Source organism: Alligator mississippiensis, chromosome 5, assembly GCF_030867095.1.
Source record: "Alligator mississippiensis isolate rAllMis1 chromosome 5, rAllMis1, whole genome shotgun sequence".
Classification (NCBI taxonomy): Eukaryota; Metazoa; Chordata; order Crocodylia; family Alligatoridae; genus Alligator; species Alligator mississippiensis.
In genome coordinates this window covers 110,981,293-110,996,052 of record NC_081828.1, presented here as the reverse complement: position 1 = coordinate 110,996,052, position 14,760 = coordinate 110,981,293, and the positions used below count along the sequence as shown (strand labels likewise).

The following is a 14,760-nucleotide window of genomic DNA, read 5'->3' as shown; positions in this document are numbered from 1 at the left end:
CAATCTCTTGGTGAAAGACTCTATCCTGAAAGTCAACGCAGTTTTCATTCAGGTTGCTCCACCACTGATACGATATTTTCAGTCAAGCAACTGCAAGAGAAGTGTAGAGAAAAAAATACCACTGTACACAGCCTTCATCAGTCTGACAAAGGCCTTTGATATGGTTGACAAGGCTTCTTTACTGTTCTGAATAAATTGGATTGTCTCCCCCAAACTGCTGAACATCATTAACTCATTATAACAAGGTATGAAGGCAACTGTAGTGTATGAAAATAAAGAATCAAATGCCTTTGACATCAATAATGGGGTGAAACAGGGGTGTATCTTAGCCCCTGTGCTCTTTAACATCTACTTTTCATTCCTGCTTCTTCATGCATTCTAGCACAACAATGATGACATTTATCTTTGAACCAGACTAAATGGAGGCTTGTTCAACATCACAAGCCTTAGAGCAAAAGTCAAGGTGAAAGAACTGGTTGTGAGGGATTTCCTCTTTGCGGACAATGTAGCCTTGGTTGCCCACTTGCCAAATTTCTTGGGCAGATTTTCTGTCACTCAAAACTTCAGGTTGAAAATTATTCTCAAGGGCTAGGTACAGACAATTAAAAAGTCTGAGGTGGAATCGAATTAAGTTATATGGTTTTCTATAAGTGACTTAGTTTAGATCGGTAGTGAACAGAACACACATTCACCTTTTGTGGGGGAGGATGGAAGGGGGCAAATCTTAGACTGGGTTGCACTATTTTTAAACTAGTCTACGTGTGCTGAACTTCACTTGTGTTACAGGTATAGAATGGTTTTGTGTGCCAAATTTCTGTTGTTATGGATATAGACCTGTTTCCAATCACTTATACTGGTAAAAATTTTAATGTCAGTACCTGGCCAACAAGACTGCGATCATGTACCAAGGGGTGGAAGAACTAGTGCCTGACATCACTTTGGAGGGTAAGTATCTTGCTGTCATTGACAGCTTTTGATACCTGGGTTCTACAATCAGCAGGAATCTTGACCTCCAGACTGAACTGACGAATAGAACTGAAAAAGCAGCTAATTTGGGGCAATTACAAAACCGTGCATAAAATAACAACAAATGATCAACTAAGGTAAAGATGCAAATTTATGAGACTTATGTGCTGCCATCTCTGCTTTATGGTACAGAAATATAGACTACATATGCCAGGCACATCAGGAAACCGAACAGCTTCCGCATGAAATGCCTGCATAAATCCTAATAATAAAGTGGGAAGACAAAATGCCAAAAACAGAGGTACAGGAATGTATAGGACTGACACAGTTAGAAACAACTATTAAGAAGAGGAGGCTGTGTCAAACGAGTGAGAAGAGACTCTCCCCAAAAGTATTTTGTATGGCAAATTTCAAGACAGCTCAAGACATGGTCACCCCCTATGGTGATACCATAATGTGTGCAAAAATTATATAAAGTCATTCAACATCAATGTAAAAAGCTGGGAGTAGTACATAGAATCTGTCCAACCTGGAGGGAACATCTGGCAGTGGGTGGAGCTCAACGTGAAACGGCTTTGATCCAGAGGATGGAAGAAAAGTGAGAAAGAAGGAAGCAATGTGCTATCAACTTGGAGTCCAGCTATCCGCAGATGGATCTGTGAAACTTGTAACAATCTGCGTTGCTCTCCAGTTGGCCTTGTTAGCCACAAGGTGACTTATCAGGCACTTTACTATCTCTCTTACACATACACCATGATCCAGAGGATCAATGGTTGCCTAAAAAAATTAAAAAATTTAAAGAATTAAGCAGTATATAAATCAAAAGAATCACATATTCAAAACAGTTATATGGTCCATAGAATTTTACTATTTTTAGTAGCTGTATAGTCATGGATGTGTAATTTAGGGCCCTACCCTGAGATTCATAGAATACCTGTAGAACATTGAGTAAGTGTCATCCTTTCCCATTGAAATCAGTATTTAGAAAGGTATTAGAAGAGAAAAAGAAACAAAAAGAAGCCACTGCAAAAAACCCCCCAGACAATTGTCCCTTAAACTTCTTTCTTGCAAAAGCTTAAGATCACGTTCACATTGATGTCATTTGACTGGAAGAGCTAATATTGTGCATGTGCTTTGGAAATCTCTGGGAAACAAGCCTTCCTATAGCACATAAGCTTTTCTATAGGAACCTGTAGTAATGGAGATAACAGCACTTGGCATAGCACCTCAAAGCAGATACTTAACATTCAATGCATCACAAGATGCAGGTTCACTTCTCATGGAGGTGCTATAGGCTCTGTGGGTACTATACACATGCTATACACATGGTTGGGGGTGGATCGTTTTATTTAGAGCAGTCCCTGGAGAGCCACTCTAATTAAAACACACCAGTGTTATGTGTATTAAGCCCCTATGTATTTAAAAATGGCTGCAGGGCGCTTTAACTATAGTTCATTCAAGAAGCATTAGTTAAAATGCCCAAGCAGCCATTTTTAAACCTATGGGGTCTTATTCATGTGATGAGCAGTGATGCTAGATGCTTTGGCACATATACATAGGCACGCTGTGTGCTCTAGGGAATTCCAGTTTGAAATGATTCACCACAGAAGCTTACCAACTTCTCACAAAATGAGGCAATGCTGATACTTCAGTAAACCCAGCTCTGCATCACTACAGCAGCTACTGAACATGAACAATTCAGTCCTACTATTTTGCTGTGCGGTGGAATTATTATAGTTTATAGAACAGTAAATGTGATGACACCAGTTATAATAGCACAAGGTTTACTGTAAAATTGCTGCTGAGCTCACAACTATTCCTAACTGCCTTTTTCTGCTCATATTCAGAAATGTTATATTTTTAAGGCACATAAACACAATTACCATGTTAATTTAGGCTGAAAAATACCTCATTATTTAGGGGGGGTTGTGTTTGTTTTTCTTTCCCCCCTTATGAGATAAGGGATTCTTCTGAATCCCAAAAGGAACCCTTAGGATTCTTCTCCGCTTTATTCGTGCCAGGTTTCTTGGCCTTGTGCCAGTGCTATTATCTTTCCCTCCCAACTGGACTTGACTGCCTGCTTAAGAGTTCAGCAGGTCCACTGCACAGCTAGAGATTTCAGTTTAGAGTGATGCAAAGCCTTTTAACTCCTTCTCTGCTCCAAAAATGCTAAGCATTCTGCTTCTGCAACACTAGAATATATCAGCAGGAACAGAGTGATGTAGGCTGGAAAAAGAAACCATGTCTCGCTCTCAGCAGCACAGCATGTGAACCAGCTGCTATTGTTTTGTAAGGTCATGGGAAGTGACTGGATTACTCACAGGATAACCCTTCTCATATCATTGCAGGGCACCAAAACTAGTCAGAAAGCTGTTGGCTGAAGCTAAGAGTAGTACCTTGTTGTCTGCTATTAGCAGATTGTAAAGTTAAAAAAATATATAGGGGTCTTCTTGGGTCAATGTAGAGAACAACCCACCTAGAACTAGTCTTCGGAATATTGGTCTGCTTCTTCAAATAAAGTTGCAAGGAAGTTTTTATACTGTTGTATGAGAAAAGGAAGAGTGCTGGTTTTACACGACTTAAAAACATGTGAATCATTGTTTCCTTTCTAGCTGATACAGACTGTTAGTGCAATGGACAAAGATGAGCCTCCTCAAGGACACAAATTTTTTTTTGAGTTGGTGCCAGAATTTGCAGTTCATCCAAACTTCTCTATTGTAGACAACAAAGGTAAACATCTCTGCTCATCAATTTCATCTCATCTTTTTTTCTCCCACCACACTGCACAAAACATCATACTGTAATGTGTATTCATTCTGGTTTTTCCATTTCAGATAACACAGCAGGGATAATGACTAAAAGAAACGGATACAGCCGTAGTAAAATGAGTACCTATCTCCTGCCAATCATAATATTTGACAATGATTACCCAATCCAGAGCAGCACGGGCACGCTGACAATTCGAGTGTGTGCCTGTGATAGCCGGGGAAATATGCAGTCCTGTAATGCTGAAGCTTTGCTACTTTCAGCAGGCCTCAGCACAGGTGCTCTAATTGCCATTCTCCTCTGCATCATTATACTGCTAGGTAAGTGCTCTTTGGAAGAAGCATTTTGTACAGTATGGAAAGTGCTAGTCACTAGTTTGTTCAATGCTGTCATTCTATGAAGTTCTATTTATCATGCAACTCATTTTTTTCTCATTGGCTTCATTTTAACTGAGGAGTTGAGTTATGAATGTCACTGAGCAGAAAGCAGAACACTGTGATGAGACCGCTGCTTTAGTTAGATATAATATTAGGTAATTAAAAGTCTAGGTCTAGGTCACTGCCATCTTTACTCATGTGAGCAGTATCTCAATTCACAAATAGTCATGTATTTAGATGCATGTAGTTAACTAACACACTAGGTGGCTTGAACAGCAGAATCTGGCCCCAGTGATTAAAAACCAAATGATTATATCTGTCATTAACCCACAAAATATTTTTATTTTGTATGCATTAGGAAAAGTTAGATAATGTATAGGAAACAGAACAGGAACTATAGACATCGAAACATTCAAATGCTTCCATGTCGAATGGAATGAGCCAGAAGATATTATGTGCATGGAAGAGAGAGCATGTGAAGAAGCTGTAGAGAGATGAGATGGAATAAAACCTCAAGCTGGTAAACTAATGCTAGAAAGTAGAAATCTCTGGCTGTCATAGTTGCCAGCCAGAAACTTTGCCTCCCTGGTGGGGCTACAATCTGTTTCCCAATCTAGTTTTGCTTCAAAACCCATTGTATCTAGCATATGCCCACAGCAGGGTAAAAGACAAGGCAAAAATAACTTAAATTCCAACTTTTCTATCCACTGGGGTCTGAGGAACTTTTTCCAGGTTTTAGGTCTTCAATGGTGAACATTAGAGGCTGGTGAGAGAGACACACAGAAGTAGCACAGGGACACTAAGATTCGGGGGCAAAGGGGCAGATGGCCAACACTTTCAGTCCCCTGTGGCTTGATGCTTTGCTAAGTCATAATTCAATACAATGAAGTAGGCTAAGGAAGACCAGAAATGGAGGCTAGCAAACTGGTTAAGAACATCATGCTCACATTAGACATTGAGCACCTAACTGTGAATATGAAAGATACTGTTTTATAGGGCCTTATTTGAAGCATGCCCATGATTAGTTAGCCCTCATAACTGCCCTGTTTCTTAAATGCTTAAGCATGCATGAATGAGCTACCATGCCTGGTTGGCAATAGGAGCAACTGAAAATCTAAATTAGGCTATTGCACACACAAATCAATAGAAGCAAAGAGTCACCTACACTTATTAGACCATATTTAAGTTCAAAGATCCTAGCCACAGTCCCTATATGTCCTCAGCATGCCCACTCTTCCCTTCATTCTTAAATGATCAGGTTATTTTTAGTGCATAATTTTGTTCATGTTGCTATGCATAGAGTACTGGCATAATCTAATTCTGAGTGGAGTATTACTGTTTCAGTCTACAAAAAATCAGAGTTACTAGTATATGTCCAGTATTGTTAAGATATTACAGCTTCTGATTCCCATTAAAATCAGTGGGAGTTATTCACCTAAAAACCTTTAAAAGATTGAACTTCAGTTCTTCTGCTCAAGCCATAAAAGCTCACTTTAGCTCCAATCCCATGATCCAAAGGTGAAGGTTATTTTACTAGCACTTCCTAAACTAGCAAGATCAAGTATTTAAAGAAGTAGCTGTGAATAAAGACACAGAATCCAATTCCAGCTGCTATTGAACTCAATAAGAGCTATGTCGATAATATCAGTCATGTCAATGACCACAGACCTTTGGGATAAAACATTCAAAAGCACATAAGGAAGTGCCTATAGAGTACAATGAAGTTCTATGCTAAGATACCTCATTCTAGTACTGATAGTTCTGACAAGCAAAACTCACTTACCAATGCACAGCACTACACTAGTATAGCTATATTGCTTCTAGTTGGGAACTAGCTAGTTCAGGGTGACTCATTATGGCACCATCTTATATGAAGTGACGTAAGTGACTTAGAAATCTTAGTTCCATTTTTAAAAGAGAATTAGGTAGTGGGGAATCAAAGTCAATGGCTGGCTACCAAGTGCCTAAATCACCTGAAAATGAGATGGTGACATTTTCAAAATGATACCCTTACTATTATATATTACATGGCAGGCAATACATCATAGCACAGAAATAAAATGGAAACTATATCATTATTAGGACATAATGTGGAAAGATCCCCATCCTGCTTCTTCATAATAATGGCCAACTATAGAACCTGCATTTAAATATCAAGTGAAATTCAGTCATAATCAATATTGTTTTAACCAAACTTTAAAAAATAAGACTTTTATTCTCAAATTCCATTAGCATATTATTATTATTCCACAAGAATATATTTTTCCTATTTACATACCAAATATTTCTTAACAGAACCTTCTCCTTGAAACCTAGTCATAGTAAATGTATACTCATTGCATTTCAATGATAACTGCCCTGTCCATCTCATTATTTACAACTAGCAAATTGCCCATCAAGAATGACGATAAGGATGGAGCGGTGCCATGATGGTGGGGGCAGAGGGGATGAAGGGAGGGTGCGAGGCCAGCGCCACACAGCCATGGTCCCATGCCGCCTCCAAGCAGCAGGGCTGGGGGCGGGGAGTGAGGCCAGTACTGCTGGCCTCGCCCCCCGATCCATCCCCTCTGCCCCCACCGTCATGGTGGCACTCTATCCCCACCGTCATTCTCCCCCCCACTCCACGTCCGGTACCATGCCATCCCCTCCCCCCCTCCAGCCATACCATCATGGCAGTTCTCTGTCCCCACCGTCATTCTTGATGGGAAATTTCCCCCTGTGCAGGACTGGCTGGGGCCATGCCCTACAAGACCATTATGGACAGATAGACAGACACACGGACACATGGACTGAGCCTTTATATATACAGAATACTCATTATGATCTATGCAGTTCATTATCTATGTTTTTTTTTTCCAGTTTTAGTTGTGCTGTTTGCAGCACTGAAGAGGCAGAGAAAAAAAGAACCCTTGATCATCTCAAAAGATGATGTCCGGGATAATATTGTGACCTACAACGATGAAGGAGGTGGGGAAGAGGATACTCAAGCTTTTGACATTGGCACTCTAAGGAATCCAGAAGCTAGGGAGGAAAGTAAGATGAGAAGAGATATTATTCCAGAAACTATATTTCAGATAAGAAGGACTGCACCCCTGTGGGAGAATATTGATGTCCAAGATTTTATTCATAGAAGGCTAAAGGAAAATGATATAGACCCAACTGCACCTCCTTATGATTCACTGGCAACATATGCCTATGAAGGAAATGATTCTATTGCAAATTCACTTAGTTCACTTGAATCACTTACTACAGATGGAAACCAAGATTATGATTACCTGAGCGACTGGGGACCTCGATTTAAAAAACTAGCAGATATGTATGGTGGAGATGACAGTGACCGAGACTGAAGAAGTAATCTGTGACTTGGTCAGTGTTAGTGGAAGTAATGTCTATGTTACTAGATAAAAAGTGGCCTACACTCTCTTACTTGGAAAAAATACAAAAAATAGGTGTCGTCTTAGTAAGGGTTTGGTTAATCAATAAGTCAACGTGAATGAATACGAATGGTTTAGATGCATATAATTTAAAAACAAAAAGCTATGCCCTCTCTGCCTAATATCCTCCAAAGGAAGGTTCTCATTGGCAACAAGAAGAAACATAAAAGGCTTTTTGTGCCTTTATTACTGAGATGGAAAACTCAAATTTCTCTTTTCATTTTTTAATTGCTTTGCATCACTTTTATTATTAGCTGGGACACTGCATACCCACCTTGTAACATAATCTGAAAAAAACTATTCCTATAAAAGAATCAATATAATTGCCATATTTATTGAGTTGAAGAAAGTCTGTGCATTGAATCATCCTGATATTTTTATATATGTATATTTATATTTTTGTATTTTTATTAAATAAATTAGTATTTATAAGATGTTAATTATTTGATTGACTTTGCCAATTACAAGTTATTTACAAGACATGCATTGTATGGTATTTCCCCAGCACTGCACCCTGCCAAATTAACCTTGATAGAGAAAATGTCTGAATTTGAAAATGCAAGAACAACATAGATGAGTTGATCTCTCATAGAAGTAAAATGTAGAAAACATAAAACATGTTTCTGGGTAAATCCAAACACACAGAATTATAAATAAATATAGTCTAACTTGAACATTTGGCTGTTTTAGGACATCAGGATAGTTTCAGTGTTGATTTTTTTCTTCTTATTTGCTAACAGTTAACAAATAAGAGGATTAAACGCATGGATTCCAGGGGATTGAAGAACCCATGCAGGTTTACTCCAGTAGGTTTATTACTCAGGCAAAGACATATATCATACACTTTTTAAGAGAAAGCAAATATCAGCTCTTGAAGAAATTCTGCAGCCTTATATCTCTTTATTTTAGCAACAGTTAATCAGTGAGAAGCTTTTGTTATTAATGCTTTAACAAAAATCTTAATGGCAGTTAACAAGAGGCCACTCTCCAAATGAAAAAAACCCACCAAAATATCAATCCCCCACAAAACCCACATTTAACACTAAAAGGATTTCAGTATGGTTTTCCTTCAAATAAAATGCCCTACAAACAACATGGAAAGTTATGTTTATTCCTATTGTTTTAATAGGTCTAACAGTCAAACATATACTTATACCTTCACTCATACTACAAAATTACTTTTAAAACAATGAAGATCTCTGTTAACGTCATATGATATCAAATAGGAAGATATGATATAAACTGATTGCATCACCTTTGGGAAAGTTACAGTGCAGCTCTCAATTTAACAAGATGTTTCAGCCTGTCTTTTGCAGATATAAAGCATATGATATATATATGGGGAAACTTTTAATTGATAAAAAATGTGTACATGTTGAGAAGATATCAAGCGCTCCAAAATACATTTAAAAGCTTTCAATGAATTACTTACTTTTCTTGGGTCCCTTTGCAAAAACTTTGAAATTGTCCAGGAATTTTTTCACTTGTGAAAATTCTACTTATATTAACTTGGAACTTTTGAAAGTATTTGAAAAATATAAACACACAGAGTATTATGCCACAGTAACGGAACCCCTGTCACTATACAGAATGAAATCTGAAACTCAGGCAAGAAAGACAACCTCAACAAATATTCCTGTGACCAAAGTAAAGTTCCCTTGAACTAGCATCAGCGAAAGTAGCAGATCAAGTTTCTCTGTTGCTTTTAGATATTTTTCAGGCACTTAATAACCCTTAAGCTGACCAAAACTATGAACCCTAACCTGGAAGCCAGTACAGTAGGTGACACTACTGTACCACTCTACAATTCTTAATGTGGGACAGAAGTTCTATAAGCCAATTTAACTTAAATTAGTTAAGTCTGATACTACATCCATCCAGGTTTATATTAAACTGGTTTCAGCCATTTTGAAAGCAGTTTGTATGCACTGAACTTCTGTCCTGTTACAGGTTTGAACAGATTTCCAATCACTTGTACCTGTTTACGGGTAAGGATAGAAATTACACAATCTCAAAAAGTTAATAAAGAGTAAACAAAAATGTAATTTCATGAACACTTGCAAAGTCCAAACCAACATTTATCCAATCGACCACACTACCTTTCAGATTCTTTCTTCCAAATACATGTTGTGATTATCACGTTTCTGCTTACCACATTTCCCTCTAAAAACTAAGGACAGAACTTATGATATCCTTTTTTTTGGCAGCTTTTTCAGAACATAACTAAGTAATCTACTGGGGTGTTTTCTATAGGTATTAATGGACTTGACCTCCATTGATTTTGTCTAGACCCAACACATGACTCAGTCATGACTGAAGTAGCTCAGAACATGAAGGAGAACTCAACAATTATGTCAGTCATCCTGGATCTTCATATCACATAATGATGTAACAGAGCAGCAGAAAGAAGTCCACAAGCAAACCTACAGTCAGCCAAACCAGACTGTTGCTGGAGCTAAGCAAAGGAATAAGTCTGGTGCATCCCTTCCTAATTATTCTAAGTGCCATCGATTAGACTTGAGCAAAAGGCAAACTCTGCACTAGGCTTAAATAAATAAAAATAGTTAGGTTCTGCTCCTAGTTGCTACAGATTTCTCCTCACTTTGATTTTGAAATGTTGGTTGTTTTTTTATTTATTTGGGGGGGGAGGGGGGGAGAGTGTAATAGAAGTCATGTGTTATTTTCTTCCCTGAGGGGAGCTGCCTGGAGAAGAAATTAGTGCAGGAGAGAGATCACGCATTAGAGACAAGATATACAGGAAACTCTGCTGAGACATGTCTTCAACATCAGGGGCTGCCTGCCATCAGAACCTCCTAATCCAGGCACCAGCTGTCTTCCTGCTCTCTCTCCAAATTCCCTGCCTGATCAGCCTTCACCACACCAACTGAGGAAAGGATGAGCTCAACCCTTTGTTCTTAGCATGGGGGTGAGACTGAACATGTCCTCTCCTCCTTTCCCCATATTTTAGGGACTGGCTTCAGGAGTAGCCTGTGCGAGCAGAATTCTGCTCCCTGAAATCAGCATTTTAACTGAGACTTGAACAGAAGCTCAACTGAGGTCTAAGAGCCTGTCTTCAGGGACTGCTGCTTCCTTGTATATGGGCAAAATCCTCAGGCTCCTCCTTCAGCCTAGGTCTCTCTCCAGTGTCCCCATCTATATCATCTTGTTATTTACTCAACAGTCATGTCTCTAGGAAGGAGCCTTAGTTTTCTGGGATGAGCTACATTCACCGGCCTGGACTCTAAGGGGGCTCCTCTTAGATGCTGCTCCCCTTTACAGCTGCCTTGCACCTTGAAACATCTCTGGTTTGTTGTTTGTCCTCCCCCTAGGTCCATCCAGTCGTAGCTGAGCTCCTTCCAACACCCATTTCTTCCCCAAGCCTACACAGTCTCCTGCCCCTTGTCTCTGTGCTCCGGGTAAAGCTTTCTCTGGCAGCAGCATCTCTCTCTAAACTTCTGGAGCCCTCCTGTCCCTTTCTTTGCTGTCTTCCACCCTTATATCCCTGTCAAGGTGGGGCCTCCCTGCTGAAACTGTCCTCTTAAAAGGCTCTTGCCCCTTTCCCCATTCTTAAAAGCAGGTAGAGTAGTGGATATTATTGAAAATTATAGGAAAGCAGGATTTCATCTGTAAGTTACTGCGGGTTGATTTATCTGCTTCTTAATGATCAGATGCAACTTCAGCACTATCCAAATCAATGCCTTCAGTGTAGGCATTCTAAATTATGCCAGAAGTTGTGGGTTAAAGCCAGCTTGGCTGAGAATTTTGTATGCATCTATTAGAGCATACTGTCTAATAATGCAATTGTGTAATCTAATTAATGTTGTTAACATACATTTGATATTATATACGCCTATATAGCACATATAAGCTTAAACTAAAGAAAACAGAGGATTCTACTTCTACACAAATGAAGATCGCTTCTAGTAAGAATAGCCAGAATACAACATGTTTAATGACTACACATACTAGCAACTGCATGTGAGTAAAAATCTTTGACTATGGAATAATGATCTCTTAGAGAATATAAAATATTTAACATTTTCCAGTTTCCTTTCATTAATTTTAACTCATACTAGATATGGTCCAAAGCAGAATCCCATATCCTTGTTCCTTTCAAATTTCACAAAAAATACCCCAACAGATGTCTATTTCACCTTTATTTTTTTCCCCAGATGTGAAGTACTTAAGCACAAAATTCTTTTTTTTCTGGAACATCCATGGTTTGGTTCATTCTGCCATGAGATTTCACACAGTTCTTGTCATAACATATATTAGTATACCTTAATCAAGCTTGGAATACACTTAGCATTTTAAATGCACCTGCTTCCTAGCTTTTCTTCCATCTCCTATCAGAGCAGAATGACAAGGTGTATAAAGTAGACAGATTTTGATTTTCTGGTGGGTGTAAAATGCTAATAGCACTGCTCACTTCTTATTCTCTTGTCCTTCAGTTTACCTTTAGAGTTACTGGCAGCCACTTAGACAATGTTAGAAGCAGTTTATTATCTTTTAGAGCAGAACAAGAATTGGTATTGACCAGCAGAATCCATTTTTTTTTTTTTGTCTTTTAAAATACTGGTAGTACCACAACCAAATATATAAGGTTAAAAGAAGAACCAGAGGTAGAAGGATCCTCATAGAAATTGTAACAAATGGGATGATGGCTGGCATGATTCCCCTGGAGGCATTAACCACTAGAATGGTTTGAATCAGATTGTCCGGTGCACCGAGTCAGGCTCAGGATTTTTGCTCCTTGTGAATCACTTTTGTAACTACCAAGAGGAAGGAACAAAGAATAGATAATAACACCTGGTTCTCAGAGTGTTTTTATCAATCATACAAAGGAGGTCAGTTCAGATTTAGACCTACATGCTTTTGAGTTTGACCATAGCTTGATGGCTTGAAGCTCAAGTGATACATACTTTAGGGCAGAGTTGGCCAGCCTGCAGCACCCATGCCACAAGTGGCATAGGTAGCTTGTGTGTGTGGCATGATGAAGATCAGGGAGGGGACAGACAGCACAGTGGCAGATAGGGCAAAAAGCAGATCAGGAAATTTGGCAGGGAGAACAACAGGGAGCAGAAAACAAAGCAGAACACCAGGAAAAGAAAGGGGATCAGACCAGCGCTTGGTGAGGGTGTAGGGCTATTTTGTGCATACCTGCCAAAAAAGGCTGGCCCTCACTGCCAGGACCTGTTCCACAGGGAGATGGAGTCTCAGAGATTCCACAGACTACAACTCAGCAGCAATGAAGAGGCACTGCACCAGACATCAGCAGCTTTATCTGCAAGGTAATCATTTTTAAAAAAGACACTGGGACAGGAGGAGGAGATAGTGCAGGAATATCAGGTCCCAGGATAAACCCAATACTTCTTGTATCTCTCTCTCCTTCTGAAATAATTTATTTTTGTTACCGGGGAATTCTTCCCTTTGTCTCCATTTGATTACCAGATGAGATATTATTTGCCCACTGCTAACAGAATTTGGTGTCTCCCACAATGCCAGCTGGTAAATTAGCAACAATTGTTTAGAATTATGAGCAGCGCTGTGTTGATGTGAAGAAAGAAAACAGGGTACAAAGGTATATTTTTCCTCCTTTTCCTCCATGCTAATGATGGGCTCTATTTCAACCAAGGACCCAAAAGAGAATAAAGCATGGGCAGCAGTCAGCATACCAAAGCCCTAAGGGATCTGGCTTGTCAGCTAAAGGGAATAAACAGCTCCCCCAACTGCTAGCACATATGCGGCCATCTGCAACATACTATGTGTGAACTTTGATCTTTTCTAGAGGAACAGCAGCACACTTTCCTTCAAGATGTGTCTGACTGCCCTCTTCATATCCTGTCCTGTAGTGCCAGATTACTTGTCATCACTGATGTGTGGCCAGCAATGTACTGAGTTACAGCCAATCCGTATGTAGTGCAGCGAGTAATAGCCAGATTTCATCTACAATGTTTTACTTGCAAGCTCAATACCTTGCTGAAATGGCCCATCATACCAAAAAAGAGATTGTATGATTTTGCCATAATGCTTTGCAATGTAATTTGCAATGGGAAACAACCACCCCCTACTAACACAGCCCTTTTTCTCAGTTGTATAAACTGTTTATTCTTAAGGGCTTTAAGATTTGCTGTAAATATGAGAGCAGAGCTGTGAACTTTCTGCAAAGGGTTTTTAATTAATGTTATATATATTTGAGGACGTTAAATCAAATATGATTTAAGTTATACAGACATTTAATAATTAGACACCGAGTTTACAAATCACATAACAATTTCCATACAATTTAAAGGATCTTACAGAAATGTGATAGTATTGTGCAGAAATTATGCAACTTGAAGGACAATTATTGTTTCAATAGTTTATCTTCCATTTCCCACCCCCCTCCCCTTTCCTCCCCCTTCTCTACTGTCCTTCCCCATATCAATCGTCTGGAAGACTGATTCTATACTAAGTTATATAAAATAGTAAAAAATACCAAGGAGGTGATGCATTTCTATGAAGTACTGTAGAATTTTCCATGTAAAATGTTATTTGCATATATGTCCACATATCAGACTAGCTTAAAATTATTACTAAATATGAATTTCTAATAAACTAAGCATTCAGTATTTTTACAAAAAATATTTACAACATAAGTGTGCTGATTTGCTTTTTATCTTAATTTCAAAACTGCTCTAATTTAGTATTTTCTTTTTCTTCATTCTCATTTACCATATGGACCATTTAAAATTAATATTTAAATGAGCTAGTTTTAAAGCAAGGTTTTCCCTCTCCTAAAACCTCATAGGCAACAAGCTATTCACATTCTTGGTGCTGAAGTCCATATAGGTTCCTAAAGAGACAAAATTAGTTTAATCTCATATAGAAGATACAGATTTGGAATAAGGCAAGATTGTATTTTACACTGAAGGGTAAATAATACATGCTTTATATAGTTATACTACATATTGGTTCTAAATAAATTTTACTAACAAATGTAATAATTTTTAGCTCTAACACTATGTAACTCTAACACTATGAGCATTTCTTTGAAGTGCCACATGTAGATCTTGTTAAGTCAATGGGTTTGATCATAGCAACCAGGTATCTTATTATATGGGATTTCTTGCCAGTGCAAAATAATCAGGACAAAAGAGAGACATCCCAAATTCACAGGCCTGTTCCTCCAGAGAACCAAAGAGAAACAAAGAGGGCAAGATCTTTCCCATAGCAAC

General features: G+C 38.7%; 1 protein-coding gene across 3 annotated transcripts in view; it reads left to right on the top strand.

The window, feature by feature from the left end:
- The window catches only part of CDH9 (cadherin 9), a 133,554-nt gene extending 125,568 nt beyond the window's left edge, over positions 1-7,986 (top strand). For all 3 annotated transcript variants that reach the window (XM_059728631.1, XM_014597429.3, XM_059728632.1), the window contains 3 exons: positions 3,579-3,696; positions 3,801-4,052; positions 6,969-7,986. In XM_059728631.1, the coding sequence (XP_059584614.1) occupies positions 3,579-3,696; positions 3,801-4,052; positions 6,969-7,456 (858 nt within the window). In that variant the 3' untranslated portion in view covers positions 7,457-7,986. The remainder of the gene's footprint in view (positions 1-3,578; positions 3,697-3,800; positions 4,053-6,968) is intronic.
- Positions 7,987-14,760: the final 6,774 nt, after the last annotated feature.